The 21,330-nt window shown below is 38.7% G+C and overlaps 1 protein-coding gene across 1 annotated transcript in view; it reads left to right on the forward strand.

Moving 5' to 3' along the window:
* phf10 (PHD finger protein 10) overlaps window positions 1-15,601 on the forward strand; it is a 36,295-nt gene extending 20,694 nt beyond the window's left edge. The window contains exons 8-12 of the mRNA XM_078405409.1: window positions 1,745-1,901; window positions 3,455-3,607; window positions 12,755-12,863; window positions 14,102-14,290; window positions 15,385-15,601. Coding sequence (XP_078261535.1) covers window positions 1,745-1,901; window positions 3,455-3,607; window positions 12,755-12,863; window positions 14,102-14,290; window positions 15,385-15,470 — 694 coding nt within the window. The 3' untranslated portion in view covers window positions 15,471-15,601. The remainder of the gene's footprint in view (window positions 1-1,744; window positions 1,902-3,454; window positions 3,608-12,754; window positions 12,864-14,101; window positions 14,291-15,384) is intronic.
* The last annotated feature ends 5,729 nt before the right edge of the window (window positions 15,602-21,330 follow it).

Below are 21,330 nucleotides of genomic sequence, written 5' to 3' on the forward strand. Positions count from 1 at the left end.
TCATTTCCCTCCACAGATGCACCCTGACCTGTTGAGTCCTTCTAGTATTTTATTTTTGTTCCTTGTAGGTAGGATACGTTTTAACCACAAAGTACTTTCAGCAAGACCATTATTCAGGGCAGCTTTGTAAATTGCCGTATTGTATATTGTAAATAATGTTTGTGTAATGAATTTCATCTTCCCAGGATGTCCTAATGCCTATACTTTTGATATGCAATCTGAGCCACGCATGATGCCTACTTACAGCCTTGCTGACTGTTTTACTTAAACTATTGTTATAAAGCTGCAGCATGTGTCTCCTTGACTATTGTACTCGCTGCCTTAACCGATGAAGGCAAGCATACCATAGGCCTTTGTTACCACTCTATCTACTTGGCTGTGTACTTGTGCTGCTAATTTCAGAGAAAAATGGACTTGGACCCCAAGATCACTGTGTTCATCAATGCTGCCAAGTCTTCTGCCAATAACTGTATACCTTCCCATTAGATTTGACCTTTTAAAGTGCAATGCCTCACATTTGCTTGGATTTAATTGTATCTGCCATTGCTCTCCGTATATCCATAACTGATCCATATCCTGCCGTACCTTTTCACAGCAGCTTTCACTGTTTGCAACTCCATCAATTTTTGTGTCATCTGCAAAATTATGAATCAATCCATCTACATTTTCATCCAGGTCATTTGTATATATCACAAACAACATGGGTCTCGGCACAGATATGATACCTGAACAGCTCTACTGGTCACAGACCTTCAGCTAGAACAGCACCCTTCTACCTCTACCCTCTTCTGTGGGTAATCCAGTTTTGAATCCAAACTACCAAGTCACCTTGGATCCCATACATTGTAATCTTCTGGATCAGTCTACTATGAGGGACCTTGGCTAATGCCTTATTCATGTCCAAGTATGAGTGAATCCTCTCCAATAGCATCCCTACTTCCAATAGCATCCCTCCAATCCTCTCCAATAGCATCCCTACTGCTGATGTGAGGCTCACCTGCCTTTAATTTCCTGGATTTCCCCTATTTTCCTCCAACAATGAACCATTGGCAACTCTCCAGTTCCCCAGCACCTTGCGTGTGTGCCAAGAGAGAAGACCAAGAACCAAGGCCCCAGCAATATTCATCGTGGCTTTTGTCAAGAACCTGGAATGCAAGGCTCTAGCAACCATGTCTCGTGCTTGGGATGTTTAATTTATTTCTTATGATGACACAGAAAGCCACCATTGGGCCTATCACATTCATGCTGGCTCCTAGCAGATCAAACAGGTTGTTTACTTTTCCACCTCCTACAATTTGGTCTTTATTGCCTGCACATCAATTCCCCATTGTTCTTTTGTAATTTAGAATAGCCAATTAACCCACCACCCTGCCTTTGGGAAGAAACCAGAGTACCGCAAACATCAATATAGTCTTGAAGAAATACGCAAACCCCACACAGACAGCATGGAAAGTCAAAATCAAACTGATGTCACTGTGTTGCCTCTCAAGCTCCATAAAGTAACGAGAGGGCTTTCATCTTATGGTGTCATTCATTTCAAAAGTATAGTAGCAGTCTAAATGTGATCACTGAAAAGCAAATGAGATTTGTATTCAAGCGAAGTCTTCTGATGACTGCCTTTATTTCTCTATTTATTTCTGCCTGATCGTTATCAGATTAAAATTTCATGCATGATGGAAAATAAAAATCACACTAAATGTTGAATATGAATTGAGGATAATTGTAATTGCATTTACCTTATTAGGTACTCTCCCAATGAACTGCGTTACCTTCCTGTAAACACGGCCTTGTATGAACCACCATTGGACCCAGAATTGCCAGCACCTGACAGTGATGGAGATTCTGATGATGCAGAAGATGGACGTGGGGAGGATGAGCGAAAAGAAGACAAAGGTTTTTCCGTAAGAAACCAGCCAAACAGAAACTTGACTGGAGTTAAATATTGTAAATGTAATTATAACATGTCAAATTTCGACTTGGCACATTATGGCCTTCCAGACTCAAGTTTCACATTGTAATCCTGCTTTTCCAATTTACACCCTATTTTTAGTTTTTGTGCCATTACTATTTCTTGACCATATTTGTTCTCACTACTTGTTTATCTCCAACTTTTTAATTGATCTGAAACGGCTGAAAACTTCCTTGATTTCCTATTATTATTTCAGACTTCCAGCATCGGCATCATTTTACTTTCATTTTTATATCTAGGTCCCTATTTGTGCATAGTGAAAAATCCAGATTATTTTATTCCATTCCATTCCATATGTGAATGGTCAAAAAACAGAATCAAAATTAAATTCCTATATAATTCAATGTTGTTTACTTCTGTGTCATAACTAAGCATGTATTTGGGCTAGGTATACATAATGATGGTATTTCTACAGATAATGAAGATTTGTCATTATATTTGAGTCCAACTTTTAGTTGTCAGTGAATTGGTTGAACTTTGCATGGCAACATTGTTACATTTAATGGCACCAGCTTAGAAATGGCAACTTAATATTTAAAACCATTGATAGTTTTTGTGTTAGATGTGACTCGGATGTGGCAGGGGTGCCTTTTCATCTATTCAGCGCTTGATTATCTGAGGTTTTGCTGCCTTTGGAAAAATAATTTAAATTTTCTTCAAGGATGACTTGCTCTTGTAAAATAGGATTTTCTATTAAGTGTTCTTTACCTGCCAGAGGCTTTAAAGCTAACTTTCTGGTAAAAGTGCCATCTCATTGATACAGCACAATTTACAAATTTGTGTCATTTTTGACAAACCTGATCACTGATTCCATTAGTATCCAAAAATCTTTCAATCTCTACCATGGAGGAAATGACTGAGTATCCACACTGCTCTAGAGTTTTGAATGCAAAGCTGCCTGAGGAAAAAAAAAATCTCCAAAGCTCAATCCTAAATGGCAAACTCCTTATTCTGAGACTGCAGCTCCCAGTTTTGGACCACAAATGTCTAACTATGTCCTGGGTCATTGTGCAATGGTTTCTGTTTGCCTTCTACTTACTTCATTGAAAAACTGGCTACTCTAAACCAATATTTTCACTATCTCTGTATTCGTTTAATGGCTCTAGTTAAGTGGATTTTTGAATTCTTTATTTCCACTCTACCAGTGAATGGAAGAAATTATTTTAGTTTCATCTCAGACCACATTCTGGAGTTGTACCCTTCGTTTTAGCTTAATGGGATTGCTCAGCTGTTCTTGAAGTTAAGTTCTCTGGCAGCAAAATTGAGTAAATTCAAAGGTAGTAGATTTCCAATTCCCAAAGACATTTTAATCTGCTTTTTGTTCCTTCTCGTTGAAGTTGCATTGCTTTTAAATGATCAATTTTGAATTACCAGCAAGAAATGTTGATTTTATTTTGGTCACCTTCAGCTCATGAATTAAATTCAAATATGTAGAATGATCTTGTGTTTTGGCACCCAAGAGCATTATTTTCACATTTTCCTCAGGATACATCTTCTGGGAGCACGACGGGCGGTGAAAGTCCTACTGAACATCAAGACGACTCATCACAAGGAAAGCAGACACCAAAAGAAAGAGGACCACGAGCATTGAAAGATGCAAAACGCAGTGTAACACCCAAAACAGTGACTGGGTACAAGGTAGAAGATAAAAGCCCCTGAGACATCCTTTCTGATGAACCTCTTGTTGATTTTTATTTTGTTCTGAGTAGAATTGGTCAGCCTGTACTAGCCAGCGTCCACTAATGCATCTCCTGCATTTATCACTCTCTGCTTCCTTATCTTGCCCTATTTTATTCCACCTGAGGCTTACTGGTGAAGCTGCCTGGATTCTTCCTCCTACTGGAACTGTAGTAGGCTTGTGTTTTATCCCCTTGGAGCTTGCTTATACTCTCTCTGCTGAAGGCGCTGCTTTCTTAGTTCACATGTACTATTTGACACTTAATTACTAACTGAATTTTTAATGATTCTGTTGCTAAAGAGGGTCCTTTATATAAAAGGTCAAAGATGTATTTTTTTGACAATTTTTGAAATGCAAATGTTTTTACATTGTTAGATAGCTTGGCAGTATTATATGTTTTTTCTGGCTTCACTATTTTCCCTTGGGGGTTTTAGGATGGTGTTCGTTTAGAACATAGAGTGAAAGCATAGAGTGAAATTGAAATTGCAAAACCTAGACTTTTGGCACTGTCGGGTTGTACAATTCAGATTGAATGGTACTTGGACAAAGACTATAGCACGTCGTACACTGAAGAGTCCAATGGCCATAAATTCTAATTCAGCTTCTGTTATGGTAAAACAATAATGGTTTGAACCTCCTTACTAAAATGTCACACTAAAATCATACTTTTGAAATATTACAGCCCATTATGTCTCAGAAGGAGAATTGTGCATTACGTAATTACGACATAGTACTGGTGCTCCCCGGCTTGCAATGCTTCGACTTGCGATATTTCGACTGCGATGGTGCAAACGGCAGCGACCCGTAGCGAACTGCAGCTCACTTCCGGCCTCGTGATCGGGTGGATTAAATGCATTTCGACTTACAATATTTTCGGTATGCGATGGGTTTCTCAGAACGGAACCCCATCATAAGCTGAGGAGCACCTGTACTTGAAGTGAGGAACAAATTTGTCCTCCAATTTAATTATTCACTGGAGTTATTGAAATTGTTTTTTGTCTATTGCAATGCCTGAAATTAAATCTACTTCATATGTTCATATCTCTTACTTAAAGCCAGATTTAATTTGAAAAGTTGGTGTGATATCCCTGAGAACTTTTCAGAAGATTGAACATCACTGCAACTTTGAGGGTCACAGAGAAAAGCCAGAATTAAATCTATGCAGGGCGATCATTTGGTGGTGAAAGCCATTTTGAAGTGAAGCAAATTACCAAGCACTTCAAATGTTTTAGTATCAGTGTTTGATGCTGCTTTAGTGGATTTTTGGTACATCTCAGAATATTGTTGACCATAAAATGGAAGACAATTTATGCCCAGGAGTGGTCGCCAGATAATTTCATTGCTAGACCCAGATTATTTTTTAGAAAAATGTACCCATAATCTACAGCCCAGAAAAAGGCTACTTCCTGGAAATCCAAGGAGTATTATCTTTTTTGAAGGTACCAAAAGTAACATCAGTGATTTGCATTGGGTGGTTAACTGCTTTTAACATTACTGTGTTTATTAATGGAAAAGGATTATCAAAAAGTGCATATATTACAACAAACTCTGGAACATCGTTTTTTTCAAGAAAAGATTATTTTAATTTGTAATATTTAATCAGGATTTTATCTTAAACACAGATGGATCTCTGTCGTGGTGAAATTGTCCACGTCAGCATCTTACTGAGTTATACGTAGATCTCTATACGTTGGGGGTAGGAGAGAGAGAGAGAGAGAGGGGGGACGAGCGTATCCAGGGAGTATGATGTGGCCAGAGGAGCCCTAAACCTGGTCCAATTAGCTTTAGATTCTAGCCTAGCAATTAGCCTAGCAAACAATTTGTATGATTGTAACATGACCTTCCAACCCCTGTAATCAGTGCCTTGGTCAATTAAGGCGAATGTACCATACATGTTCATCCTATGTTATCATTTTCAGGGAACTATGTACTTGTACCCCAATGTCTAGCTGTTCAGTAGCACTCTCCAGGGCATTGACATGCACTGTTTATATCCCATCCTGGTTTAACTTCCAAAAACAGATCACTGTCTGAGTTAAATTCCACCAGCTGTTCCCTTGCCTCGTTTCCAAGTTGATTTAGATCCGATATTAACGTTACCCAACCTTCTCCACTGTCCTATATACCACCAATTTTGGTGTCATCTGCAGACTTACTAATTGTGCCACTTACATTCCTTTCCAAATCATTGATGTATGACAAACAAAAGAGGGTTTAGCACAGATCACCAATGGTTACACGTCTCCAATCTGGAATAACAACCCTACACTATCACCTTCTGACTCTTACGAGCAAGCCGATTTTGTATCAAATTTGCTATCTCACCCTATCTGAAAAGAAGATACAAAAATTTCTACCTGAGTTCTAGCAATCTTCTTTCTTCCCCCATGTCCCAGGATACACTTTGTCAGGATCTGCATTTATCCACTTTTTTGCGCTCCAAGACCACTATTACCTCTCTTCATAATGTCCTTGTGCTTCAGAATATCTTGTCCTTTCCCCTGAATCACAAGCTTCTATCCTTCTCTACTTGCATCTAAATACAGATGCAAAGTATTCATTTAGGACTTTGCTCTTCTCTAAGGGCTCCACACATAATTACCACACTGACCCTGACTTGCTCTCTCCCTAGTTACCCTTTTGCTCTTTGCATCCAGAATATTTTGGGATTTGATCAGAGATGTCTACACCTGACATGCTTAATTTTTCCTGACCAGAGCCTCAATATCCCTCAACAACCAGGATTCCCTATTATTGCCAACCTTGCCCTCAATTTTAATAGGACCATGCTGGCCCTGAACTCTCCCTATCTCACTTTTAACAGTCTTCTGAGCGGAATGTCCCTTTACAGACACAAAGTAACTCAGCGGAACAGGCAGCATCTCTGGAAAGAAGGAATGGGTGACGTTTAGGGTCGAGACGTCTGAAGGAGGGTCTCGATCCGAAACGTCACCCATTCCTTCTCTCCAGAGATGCTGCCTGTTCCACTGAGTTACTCCAGCATTTTGTGTCTAACTTCAGTTTAAACCAGCATCTGCAGTTCCTTCCTACACGGAATTACCCGCTTTCAGCCTCTCCCTGTCAACCTTTAGTTCATGCAGTATAAGATAATATTTTTGAGTGATGAGAAGGGAAGGTGGGGAAATTTCAGACACTTGCTGTGCTTTTTTTTGGCCAAAATCCAAACGATAATTGTCACAAAGTTTGGCACAAGAATTAAGCAGCTTCCTATCCATCACTTTTGAAGAGGAATGAAAGTTAGTATTTTTGTTTTGATATAGGTTAGCATCTCACTCTTGAAGTGTTTTATTTAGACTTCAATAATCTATGATTTGTTTTTCCTATTAAGCTCAGTGTAAAATATTTTTTTCAGTGCTTAAATGTTTGTTTTTAATATAAAACTGTTAACAAGATGCTGTTTTTCAGCAAAGCTGTCCCATACTGAGATAATTTCACTCCTGATTAAGCATATTGCACAATAGGACAACTTCATGGTAATTCTGACATTGTAAAAGCTCTTTCATTGTTCTGATATTTAGCTTGGGTCTGCTTAATAGTGTGTGACCAGTTTGCTGCCTTGACTTTGAGCCCAAGATTATCTTTATTGCTTTTTTTTTTGAGCCATTTCACTTCTACTAAAGGTGATAACTTTAAATTATCAAAATGCCTTGGAATTAGAATTGCCTGTCTCAAAGCTATGGCAGGAAATGGTTTGAAATGGTGCCTTGTGTTTGTAATTTGAAGGCGTTATCACAGTTTTGCACCACTCTGTTCATTTTCATTCATCACCATTACTCCACAGAACAAGTTCAAGCCAAGAAGCCTGCTACTGACATCTCCGTCTGTCTGAGGGGAATGTTTTGTTTTTATGAGTATAGCATTTGTCTAAACTTGAGTGTCTAGTTTTTATACACGTGTTATAGTTAAGCCTTAATGTCCTGTGCAGAATAGGATGCTGCAAGTGTGTATTTAAGTGTTGGATATAATTTGAGAAATCTTTTGTGGGTAATATGCCTTTTTGATCACTGACAGTAAATTATTGAGTTCAGTGAAAGTGGATGTATGGAAATGAGTATAACACTAACCAAAACTCATCAGTGCATTTCATGCTAGCAGCCAACAACAATTTATTTTTCTGTCCCTGGATTGGAAATAGAAATAGGAACTTAACTGAGTAAACTTCATACCTTTTCTCCTTTAGGTGAGGAGTGAAGGAGCACCATATTAATGGTATCTCTGATGATATTATAAGCAATATTTTGAAATTGCTGTTGACTTAACCTATGTTACCAGTTGCTTATGAAATGCAATCAACAACAATAAGTTACATTTAAATGGCAACTTTAATGTAACAAAAAATATTCAAAGGCACTTTTCAGCAACACGATCCAATAAAGAAGGATTAATGTAAATTTAGTACTGATGACCTAAGTTGGTCAGATGGTAGTTTATTCCAACCTTTGCAGCAAAGGGACATTAGAAGTTTGGGGAACAAATTCTAAAGCTTAGGTCTTTGGCAGCCTTCATTATAGAATGGTTAAATTCAGGAATTTGAGGATTCAGATTCAGTTAAAACTAATTTTCTCAGAATCATTCCACTTTGACACAGGAAATAGTTATTGGACTTTACATTCTCATGCTCCTACTAGTGAGTTCCAGTTAATGTTACATGCTGCTGTGCTTGAAGCAAAGAAATCCCAACAGCAGATCTCCTCACTAATCCAGATAGATGGTTGGAAATTCTGGATATTTCAACTACCAAACAATTGGTATAGTATTGTATACCATTATGGTGTCCTCTATATGGAATAGTTTATATTGTTCTGTAGTTTTGAATAAGTAAAACCTGTAACGAGATGTGGCTTTTTCCAAGTGAGATAGAGCTTTTTTCTTCCACTAACAGCACCTAAGCTATCAGTTTAATTTGGTGGTTGTCTTCTCATTACTTTCATAAGATCATGGCTTCCAGACCCCTGCTAGGGCTGTAATGCATAACTTAGGTCATTGCAGAGGAGTGCTGTACTGTCTGAGATGCATAAAATGGTCTCCCATCCTGTAGTATTGTTTTCCACTTAAAATTTATGTTTTAAATATATTAACATCTCATTGACATGTCAGAGTACTGGTATGTCTCTTAGTATTATTCAATAACAATTTTGGATGTATGAAGATTTGGAAAAACTGCACATTAGGACTGGAAGGAGAGTGGGAACAGAACAGGCGTTGGGAAATCAATAACAGATTGAGGCTTAAAGCGTAATGTAGTGATTAAATATCCAAAACTGATTTGGAGACATGAGTTGACCATGAAACTATCAGATTGTTGTAAAAGCAGATTTATTGTTTACTAAGTTGAATTTAAATTTCCCAGCTGCCATGCTGGGATTTCAGCTTGTATCTCCAAGTCAATAGTCTTTGGCTCTGGATACTCAATCACTACGTTACCCTTTAATCTTCAATCCCCTGCAGATTTCCCAGGCCATTCTTTTTCTACTCTCCTTCCAGTCCAAATGTGCAGTTTCTCCATGCTCATGTACAGTCTGAGTTATTGTTGTGCAACTGAGTAAGGGACACATCTGAGTACTCTCCAACATTCTTCATGGAAGTAAAACTGCCACGTTTACAGAGTCTGTGTGTGTTGCCAGATCCACAGTGATGTGGTCGTCCTTGCTCCCCTCTGAAATGGCCTAGTTGAGAGATAGTCAGGAATGGGTAATAATCGCTGACCCAAATAGCAATATCTTAATATTGTAAATTAATGCATTTGAAAAATGATTGACATATAGCTGGACGTTAATCAGTTTGCCCTGGCACGCTTTAACCATAGGTGGAAAATTTCTTAAACTCCAAGTCCTGAGTCAAATGGAAAAATCCTGTTGCTCTTGCTTGTTGAGTTTTGACAGAGGTGTTTGAGAATTTCAATTACACATATATATATATATATATATAATATCAAGCGCCAGTGTGTTAAAATGTAAAGCATTGAATTTAGTTTGTGGCCATTGTAACTGCAGTATTAGTAAGCTACAAGAAGATGACATTAACTTTCTGAAACAAAATATAGGCACAAAATAATATTTCTCGTGGCCAACCATCAAACTGCACTTTTTAACAGACTACATAAACAACTCAGATACAGAATACTTTAACATCTTGCATCCTATGCATATAAGCACTTTTTTAACATATGTAGCTGTTCGTGTCTTATTAATTGTTGTAGGATGATCGTAATTTATTGAGTGGATGACACACACTTTCTCCTAAAATTGCAGAACATGGAGAGAAACTGAGAGGGTTGCAACCAATCTGAACTGTTCTTTCTGATATCTCTGAGGGCTTCTGTTCCGGGGATCAGTGCAGTTAATCGTACAATGTTTTATGTTCAGACATTGGTTTTTTTATGTTAGTTTTCTAAAAAAAAACAATGTAGAAGAGTAATCAGAACTGTAACAATAGTTAAGATGCTTCTTTGTTTGAATAGTTTCTAAGCTGTAGAATTATTTTATAGTGTGATATTTGAGAGGTGTTTCAGTTCCGCAGCCTCTAGTTGTTACAACATTTTTGATGTAAACTTTTAACATCTGAACTACTTTTTTAATAAAATATTAAGCCGATTTTAAGAGTGCCTTTGTCATCTTTTAGAGAGTGAATAGTGAATAAGCCTGATGTAGACTGAGCAGTCCAGAGTCTATTTTGGGCAACATGTTGGTGCTGAGATGACAGCAGTACTTGCAGGGAACTAGTATGTGAATTATTTAATGCAAGTTATTTGATTTACTTGGGGTTTATTTGTGAAATTAGTTTAATGCTCTCTGTTTTATGTATCTTTACATTTTCTTTTGACAAAAAGGCTTTTTTTTTTTAAAGGTCGCTGTTGAAAACTCTTAGCCAATGAGTTGGATGCATGATGGGTTGTATGTCCAGCTGACAGCAAACTTCCATTGTTTAGAAGGAACACATGAAATGCTCACAACTTCTCCTGAGTGGGATGTTATTTTTCTCCAGAAGCATGGAATGCAGGATGATTACACACATTATGCTCTTCAGTTTTCAGTCACTTATAGCAATGGGATTACCAAGCTTCATAGATGACATGATTACCAATTGTGTAGACTGAATTGAAACAGCATGATCAAACACTTTTAAAGTGTAAAACTAATCTTGAAAATTCAAAAAGATAATCTAACAAAACAAGCTTCAACTGCTTTTCATTTGTTACAAGCAGGAGTCGGCCATTCAACCTCTCACACATAACCTATCATTCAATATCAAAGCTCAACTTGCAGATCAAATCCAATTTCCCATCCTGTCTACATATTCCCCTGAGTCCTTGACTGAATTCTCTTCATTTTAATGTAATTGCTTCTTACTCTTCTAAGCTTTTGGGAATATTGACATATTTTCACTAGATTTCTTGGGAATTAATCTAAAACTAGTGTATCCTACTTTTAGTATGTGCTCAGTACTCCATTTGTGTTCTCATCAAAACCTTACAAATTACATCAATTTCTTGCTCTGCAAACCTTTGCAATAAATGTTAAAATATAATGCTGGAGTAACTCGGTGGGACAGGCAGCATCTCTGGAGAGAGGAATACAATGCGTTTAACTAATTGCTTGGTGTTTGCTTTTTTGACTTGGCAATGTGTATAAAGGTGCCCAAAATCCCTCTGAATGTTAACATTTCTTAATCCCATACTTTTTAATGGGAGCAATTAATCTGTCACGTCCCTGGTGAGCACTTAGTTAAGCGGACTCGAAACCTGTTTGTACTTGAATGGGAGACCACCTAGCCATTCTAGCTGCAGTTGGGGAAAACACATGATCCAACCACAATACCTATATCCAAACATGAATCTTACTCACATAATTTCTGATTTTCCCTGTATACCTGCCAAAGTGAATATTTTCGTACATCCCCATATACTATACATTTTATCATCATCATGCCTAGTATATTAACTATTTTGCATCTTTCTTTCTTTCTCGTGTTATATCTCCTTCCAGCTTTAGATAGATTACCCTTAACCCCATGTTTTTGGTTGATATAGGCTGTGAATAACTACAAACTCAGCTCTGATTCTTGTAACAGTGATTACTCCTTACCATCCTGAATATAACCTGTTCATTCCTACTGGTTTTTTATCCCTGAACCTTTGCGTAGCCTAACATATTGATCACGAACACTTGACTTGTGTAACAATCTTTAATGTTCTGGATTAAGAATGATAAAATATGTGAAGAAGTAACGATTAATCATTCTACATATAATAAAATTATCTGTAATGTAGGTCAATTTGTTGTAGGATGAAGGAGGAGAATCAACCGTATGCATTTTATCAAGTTCTTCAAGAACGTTAGACTGTCCAATGATGGCATTCACAATTGGTTGATCACAGTTTTATTAGAGATGTTATATCACATATTGTTGCTGCTAAAGTGATTAGACTGTTTCTTTTACACTTTATTTACTGTTGGTGAGAAACGTTTGTTGAACAAATGCACGCATATAGGCTTTTGTTTCATGGTTGTAAATAAAAGCCTTGCTTTTTATTGTAAACACGATGCAAACATAAAGGATGCAAGATGTTTGGTACACTTATGAAATTTGTATATTTATGTACATTTGCTTCCTTTAGAAAATTGTAGATTGGAAACAAATTGCTTCCAGGTACGAATTTGGTTTTAATATGTTTCTAAAAATTCCTTATTTTTCTGTATTTATTCCAAATCAACCCATATTATCTGAATTCCAGTTGTTCATTTGTTTTATTAATTATGGCTTGCTATAGCTCATGCTGTTTAGTCTTCCCTCAATTTTTCCTTGCCAAGATTGTGTGAGTTATACATATTATTATACATATTATTCTGTACATGCTATACATATATTATGTATTTTGGTATGTGCCTTTATGTAGTTATTAATATGTTTAAGGTCGATCCACCGATTTAAGTTAGATTGCTGGTTTGTATTTTGCATCCAGAAGAAAGAAAATCTTTTAAAGCCTGGATTCTCTTTGCACCTGCTGAGCCCTTACTCTATGTTCTGGACTACTAGGTTCAAGTGACATAATTTTTACAGTGCTGTTCTAACTATTGCCCTTCCAGCCTAAAATCATTCCAAATGCAATATGTGGGATTTGTCTAAAGGGTAGAGAATCCAACAAGAAAAACAAACCTGAAGCACTGATACACTGCTCCCAGTGTGACAACAGTGGTAAGTTGGCCTGAAGCAACTATTGAAATTATGTTTTTTCTTGAATGTAACATGTTATGTGGTTGGAAATTGACCATGAGAGTGAACTGGATAAGTACCATTGTGATAACAGAGAATTGATACTTAAGATTACTCTTGATAAATCATTTGATAAATCAAATATCATCTTGCTTCCAGATATGGGGAAATTGTGAGAGTGGGCATGATGATGTGTTAGCTTTTTGTGTGTTTGCTTAATGAACTAGTATTGCATTGAAGATGATCAGATCATTTCAAAATAATATTTGCTCCGCTTTTTGTTTTGATAAACTTAAGTGTATTGCCTGGTCGCTCTATCATTAGACTACCAGAGGGTTTTTAATGTTGCAAATATATTTTGATAGTTTAGTTCCAGGAAACATATTTTAACTTGTGGCGAGTCCTTTCCCAAGCCCCCTAAAAATCTTGCTGTTAAATCCTTCATTGAATTTGGGAGAGACCTCTTCTCAGAGAGTAGTTAAAATATGGATCTTACTAAATAACCACCTCCACACCCCTCCCCTGCCACAAAGTGAACAGTACATATACTATTAGATGGAACTAGTGGTGTGTATGAGCAGAAAAAGGATTAACAAGGTAAGGTGAGTTGAAAGGGAGTGACAAAATGTTAGTGTCACCTGGGACAAGACATTCTTGGGCAGCAACAAGGTAGCAGATCAGAGTTGGCACAGTAACTCAGTAAATGCTCTCATGGTTCCAGTGAACTGAGGTCAAAAGTGAACTCTTGGTAGTGTCTGTGACTGATTGAATTTCCTCCAGGTGCTCTGCTTTCGTCCACATGCCAAAGGTTTGTGGGGTAGGTGAATTGTCCAGTATACATTGCCCCTAGTCTGACTGGTAAAACTTGGGACAAATTCATGGAAATGGGGACAGAATAAAAATAAGATCAGTGTCGGATCAGTGCAAATGCTTGCTTGATGGTCGGTGGAAATTGGGTGGGCTGAAGGCCTATTTCCATGCTGTGTGACTCTAGGAGACCCTAGGAGGTCCTTATCACTGGCATAAGTTTGTTGAGTTGAATGGCCTCTTGTGTTCCTTAAATCCTGCATAAATTTGAAAATGTGCTGGATAAGCTTGCTAGTTGTAGCTATCAGAATCATAAAGGTTTGGTTATTCTCATTTATGTCACATGTTTGCTGAATTTGTTTTTTGAAAGTTATTTACTTTTTGAATGGATAACTTGCTGATGCTTCCCATAGGACATCCATCCTGTCTGGACATGTTTTCGGAATTAGTGGCTGTAATAAAAACCTATCCGTGGCAGTGTATGGAATGCAAGACTTGCATTGTGTGTGGCCAGCCACATCATGAAGAGGAAATGATGTTCTGCGATAAGTGCGACCGTGGGTATCACACCTTCTGTGTGGGAGTCTCTGCCATCCCCTCAGGTAAATTGTATTTTAAGAACAGAGTGTGGCAACTATCGATGTGCATATATTGCTATAAATTACTTTATTGTAATGTGCCTTGTCACATGACAATAAAGTATCCCATTCTATTCCAAATTATATAATTGTGAATGATCATCTGGACTGAAGAAGTGATGGATGCGATTGTTCAATATGAGAAACCTACTTTAAATTTTTGATTGGTGCATGTTGAGGGCGCCGCTATTGAGGGAGTGCAGCATAGGTTCACCAGGTTAATTCCTGGGATGGCGGGATGAAAGAATGGGTCGACTGGGCTTGTATTCACTGGAATTTAGAAGGTTCAGAGGGGACCTTACAGAAACGTATAAAATTCTTAGAGGATTGGACAGGGGAGATGCAGGAAAATTGTTCCCGATGTTGGGGGAGTCCAGAACCAGGGGTCACAGTTTAAGAATAAGGGGTAGGCCATTTAGGACTGAGATGAGGAAAAACATTTTCACCCAGAGTTGTGAATCTGTGGAATTCTCTGTCACAGAAGGCAGTGGAGGCCAATTCACTGGATGTTTGCAAGAGAGAGTTATATTTAGCTCTTGGGGTAAGGGAATCAAGGGATATGGGGGAAAAAGCCGGAACGGGGTACTGATTTTGGAAGATCAGCCTTGATCATATTGAAGGGCTGGTTTGAAGGGCTGAATAGTGTACTCCTGCACCTATTTTCTATGTCCACAACATTGTTCATGGTGGCTTTATAGCAAAGGCAGAATTGTTTTATTGAGGAATACACAATTCCTATTTCTATACAACTTAATCTTGATTGTTGTGTGCACTTCAAAACTACGAATAACCAATGATATTTGTTAAATGATTATATCAGAAGTGTTTTTAAAAATTCCATTTAAGTTTTACATTTAGTATTTGTCTTCTTATTTAGTATCTATACAGGTATTCAATAATTTGTAAGGAAGCCGAATTGTGTGAGTGTTGATATATAATAGTCTCAGCTTGTTATTGATAACTTGTTTACAGATTGCTCCCACTGATCTCAGCACTCCTGGGTCAGTGTGTTGTATTGTCAACATTATCCAATTTACATTCTTTCAAACAATTTTCAGGTCGTTGGATCTGTGATTGCTGTTCAAATATCCCTCCCACAACCAAGAAAAGGTCACGCAGAGGAAAGAGCACCAAAGAAGGCTAAAGGATAGGATCAGTTCAGGAATGTTGGCCTTCTTAAAGTCCCTAATTCAGCACTGGTCAGTTATTAATGGAAAGTGCTTTCATAGCATGTGTGTTTTATAAAAAAAGTGCTTTGTATGGAAATTATTTTGAATGAAATAAATGGCTCGCTGAAATGATGCCAGGTAGTTGTGAATTTATTTTGGGTGTGATTGCGCTAACTGGATTTTTAAGCCAATTCTCCACTAACTAGATGAATTGGTCCCAATAATAGGATATCTGAAGCAGGCCATTTGCTCTCTTGCATCTACTCTATCAGTAAGAATATAGACAATCTCTACCTCAGCACCACCTTACCTGTATATTTTTCATGCTAATCTTTCGGTCTTGGAAGTTCCAATTATCTAAGGCATATAGTATGCTTACCTCCATTGGTCAGGGCATAGAGTACAAGACTAAGGAAGTCATGATGCAGCTTTGTAGGACTTTGGCTAGGCTGCAAATGGAGTGTTACTGCAGTTCTGATTGCCCCATTACAGGAAGGATGTGAAGGTCCTGGAAAGGGTACAGAAGTGTTTTACTAAAATGATGCCTATTAAGGAAGGGTTTTGGCAACAAGGAGAAGTCGAACATACTTGGATTGTTTTCTCTGGAACATTGGAGGTTGTAGGAGAGACCTGATAGAAGTACTTAACATTATGAGAGGCCTAAATAGGGGTAGACAGTCAGATCCAATTTCCCTGGATGGTAATATCAAATACTAGAGAGCAGAGCTTTAAGGTGAGAGGAAGTATAAGATTATTAAGGGGTTGGACACGTTAGAGGCAGGAAACATGTTCCCAAAGTTGGGGGAGTCCAGAACCAGGGGCCACAGTTTAAGAATAAGGGGTAGGCCATTTAGAACGGAGATGAGGAAAAACTTTCTCAGTCAGAGAGTTGTGAATCTGTGGAATTCTCTGCCTCAGAAGGCAGTGGAGGCCAATTCTCTGAATGCATTCAAGAGAGAGCTAGATAGAGCTCTTAAGGATAGCGGAGTCAGGGGGTATGGGGAGAAGGCAGGAACGGGGTACTGATTGAGAATGATCAGCCATGATCACATTGAATGGCGGTGCTGGTTTGAAGGGCCGAATGGCCTTCTCCTGCACCTATTGTCTATTGAAGTTTTAGGCAAGTTTTTTTTTTTACAAGTTGGTGAGTGCCTGGAATGTGCTGCCGGGATTGGTGGTGGAGGCAGTTACAGTAAGGGCCTATTCCTGTCCTGAACTGTTCTATGTTCATGTCTCAGAAAGGTAAGTATATTTCTACCATTCTTGCCTATACCTCTACCCACTTTTCCACAGAGTAAGTAACTTTTCCCCACTGTATATCCATGCTATCAATCTGTTATCAATTTAAACATCTCAACTATCTCAACTGAGATAATGACATAGAACATAGAATAGTACAGCGCAGAGGTAGGCCTTTCGTCCACAATGTCAAACATGATTCCAGTTTAAACTAATCTCCTCTTCCTTCACGTAGTTCTTTCCCCCATTTCCTACAGTATTATATCTGACCCACAGCACCCATGCAGCGCGTTCCAGGCACCCACCACTTTTTTGGTAAACACCAAACTTGCCCCATACATCTCCTTTAAATTTTGCCCCTCATACCTTAGCCATGCCCTTAAGTGACATTTATACCCTGGGTAAAAGGTTCTGACTGTCCACTCTATGCCTATCATAATTTAATATACTATCAGCCTCTGATACTCCACAGTAAACGATCCAATCTTGTCCAACCCCTCCTTACAGGTAATACCCCCTAATATAGGTGACATTCTGGTAAACCAGAATGCACCCATCCACATTGGACAGTTGTTCTTGAACTTACTAGTTCATGAGGTAACTTCATGATCCTCCTCAAATTCTAGCTCTTTTGCTCAGAAGTCTCAATACTCATTGTGTGATCCATTTACAAATCACCCAAAGGTGGTACTGTTGTCTGAATTGCAAATAGATTTACTGTTGTAAATTTGTTTTTTCTCCAATTATTCCAAAACCAGAGCTACAAGCATAGCAGATAAATAGTTTAAGGGACGGGATCATGCTCTTTGATTATTCTGTTTGTTCCACTCCATTCCTTTTCCTGAGGCAAGATGTGCTTTGTACACATGGGGTATCGAAAGACCTAAGAGTGTTATTGCCCACATGAAGAAAACTTAGATCGGGTCAATATTGCAGGCTGAATAGAGAGAGATGTATCCATAACTTGAGCACAAATCTGAAGACCAAAGCCATCTCAATCCTGTATGTTTGCATCAGACATCAACAAGCAGCTTCTGACCGTCCACTACCCCTCTCAGGCTCTAAGCGGTATGAATCTAAGAACAGGCTATTGAGCAAATGGATTTTGAATTTTATAACGGATGAGGGGAAAAATAAATCTTGAGCTTGGCACTGACAATATACTTGCCTCTCTCCCTGCAGCTGTTATTGATTCTTTGTCCTAGTCCAATAATGCTTTGATTTTAGAATCATTTTGTGATATCGCACTTTTCATTTGTCACATTTTATGGCCCTCCAGGATCAATGCACTCCTCTAATTTGATTGTTGGAAATTCTTCAACTTAATCATGGTACCAACGATACTCGCACATTCACTTGTTTTGGCTCTGCACCTGCCTAAACCTCTTCATCTCTTTCTGTCCTTTTAAGATGTTGCTTAAAATCTACATATTTGATCTACTATTTTGTTAATGACTCAGTATCAAACTTTATTTTTGGATCTTTCTATGAAACATAGAAATATAGAAAAATAGGTGCAGGAGTAGGCCATTCGGCCCTTCGAGCCAGCACCGCCATTCAATATGATCATGGCTGATCATCTAAAATCAGTACCCTGTTCCTGCTTTTTCCCCATATCCCTTGATTCCTTTAGCCCGAAGAGCTAAATCTAACTCTCCCTTAAAATGAATATGTTGGCTGCTTTCCTATGTTAAAGATGTGAGGTAAATGAAGTTGTTGTGCATTTGACTCAGAATAGGAGTGTGTGGGCCAAGTCCCCATTCTGGACTTGCATGTCATTGGAAAATTACATGCTCTGTGCCTGCATTTTTCCAGAACACAATGGTATTTCAGAAGGACTGGAAATATGTGCCCTATTATCTGATGTATGCTATTGATGTGTCCTTTATAATAGATGTCAGTGTTTCCTCTCCAAAATATCAATATTGGAACACAAACATCATTTTTGAGTCATCCTGTGTTGTTTCAGTATTTAATGAGATGTGAAAATTTTTTGAAGACAATTTCACTATTCTCTTATTTCCTCAAATATTACTGGATGTATTCCATTATCTTTTGTGACTGCATAAATGTTCAAATAGTTCAATGGAACCATCTTTTTAAAGAGCTATTTCTCTCTGTTACGTTAGGTACATTTACTTTACCAAGCAAATGATTGAGAAAGAACGTACAATTTTACCTAAATTATTGTAGTACCCTTTTGTATTTAAAAACTGGCTTGTCTGACGTCTATATTTATGCTCTATTATTTAATGAAGTACCTCCTATTTTAAAGGAGATGTGCAGGACATGTTTTTCGTAGTGGGTGCCAGGAATGTGCTGCCAGGGATGGTGAAGGAAGCAGATATGATAGTAGTATTTAAGAGGTTTATATGCAGAGAATGCAAGAATATGGATTACACGCAGCCAGAGATTAACTTGCCATCATGTTTGGCACAGACATTGCAGACCTAAGAACCTGTTCATGTGCTGTTCTGTATTATGTTATATTCTACACACAGTTTCTTCATGCTGCCAGTATCCTAAGTCCCATTTACCCCTTTTCTCACTGCTTGTTTGACTTGTGTTGGAACCTGGGCTGATAACACTTCAATTTTGAAACCCTCATTCTTGTTTCAAATTCCTCCACTGTATTCAATCTTAATCTCTGCAACCTCCTCCAACATTGCATCTCCCTCAGACTGTGCATTGTATTTTAAACAGTGATACACATACTAGATTTTCCCACAAAAGACAACATGTTCTACATATCACCACTTGTCAATCCGCTTGGGATCTTGCATATTTTTATCGTCCTCTTTCACTGTTCTAAACTCAATGTTACAAGTCTAATTTGCTTAACCATTCTAGGTCTCAATCCATTGGCCCAACAAACTGTTTCTAAGGGGTAAATGGGACTTAGGATACTGGCAGCATGAAGAAACTGTGTGTAGAATATAACATAATACAGAACAGCACATGAACAGGTTCTTAGGTCTGCAATGTCTGTGCCAAACATGATGGCAAGTTCATCTCTGGCTGCGTGTAATCCATATTTTTGCATTCTCTGCACTAAACCTCTTAAATACCACTATCATATCTGCTTCCTTCACCATCCCTGGCAGCACATTCCTGGCACCCACCACGAAAAACATGTCCTGCACGTCTCCTTTAAAATAGGAGGTACTTCATTAAACAATAGAGCATAAATTCACTTTGGAAGTAAGAATAGAAAGGCAGATTATTATCTGAATGGTGTCAAGTTAGGAGGAGGGGGAGTTCAACGAGATCTGGGTGTCCTAGTGCATCAGTCAATGAAAGAAAGCATGCAGGTACAGCAGGCAGTGAAGAAAGCCAATGGAATGTTGGCCTTCGTAACAAGAGGAGTTGAGTATAGGAGCAAAGAGGTCCTTCTACAGTTGTACCGGGCCCTGGTGAGACCGCACCTGGAGTACTGTGTGCAGTTTTGGTCTCCAAATTTGAGGAAGGATATTCTTGCTATGGAGGGCGTGCAGCGTAGGTTCACTAGGTTAATTCCCGGAATGGCGGGACTGTCGTATGTTGAAAGGCTGGAGCGATTGGGCTTGTATACACTGGAATTTAGAAGGATGAGGGGGGACCTTATTGAAACATATAAGATAATTAGGGGATTGGACACATTAGAGGCAGATAACATGTTCCCAATGTTGGGGGAGTCCAGAACAAGGGGCCACAGTTTAAGAATAAGGGGTAGGCCATTTAGAACGGAGATGAGGAAGAACTTTTTCAGTCAGAGGGTGGTGAAGGTGTGGAATTCTCTGCCTCAGAAGGCAGTGGAGGCCAGTTCGTTGGATGCTTTCAAGAGAGAGCTGGATAGAGCTCTTAAGGATAGCGGAGTGAGGGGGTATGGGGAGAAGGCAGGAACGGGGTACTGATTGAGAGTGATCAGCCATGATCGCATTGAATGGCGGTGCTGGCTCGAAGGGCTGAATGGCCTACTCCTGCACCTATTGTCTATTGTCTATTGTCTATAAATATATATGTCGGACAAGCCAGTTTTTAAATTCAAAAGGGAACCAATGCAATGTCCATTGCTCTCTGATGCAACACCATGATTTGTAATCTACAAACTGAGAGGCAGAAGGGAAAATCGGAAGTGTCAGTATTACAGTATAGCAAAGGGGATTACAGAGGCGAGGCAGGAGCTCGCCAGATTTGACTGGAAGGGACCCTAGCAGGGGAGACGGTGGAATAGCAATGGCAGGTATTCCTGGGAATAATGCAGAAGTTGCAGGATCAATTAATCCCAAAGAGGAGGAAAGATTCTAAGGGGAGTAAGAGGTACCCGTGGCTGACAAGGGAAGTCAAGGACAGCATAAAAATAAAAGAGAAGAAACATAGAAACATAGAAAATAGGTGCAGGAGTAGGCCATTCGGTCCTTCGAGCCTGCACCGCCATTCAATATGATCATGGCTGATCATGCAGCTCAGTAACCTGTACCTGCCTTCTCTCCATACCCCCTGATCCCTTTAGCCACAAGGGCCACATCTAACTCCCTCTTAAATATAGCCAATGAACTGGCTTCAACTACCTTCTGTGGCAGAGAATTCCACAGACTCACCACTCTCTGTGTGAAG

This window comes from Rhinoraja longicauda, chromosome 9 (genome assembly GCF_053455715.1).
Source record: "Rhinoraja longicauda isolate Sanriku21f chromosome 9, sRhiLon1.1, whole genome shotgun sequence".
Taxonomy (NCBI): domain Eukaryota; kingdom Metazoa; phylum Chordata; class Chondrichthyes; order Rajiformes; family Arhynchobatidae; genus Rhinoraja; species Rhinoraja longicauda.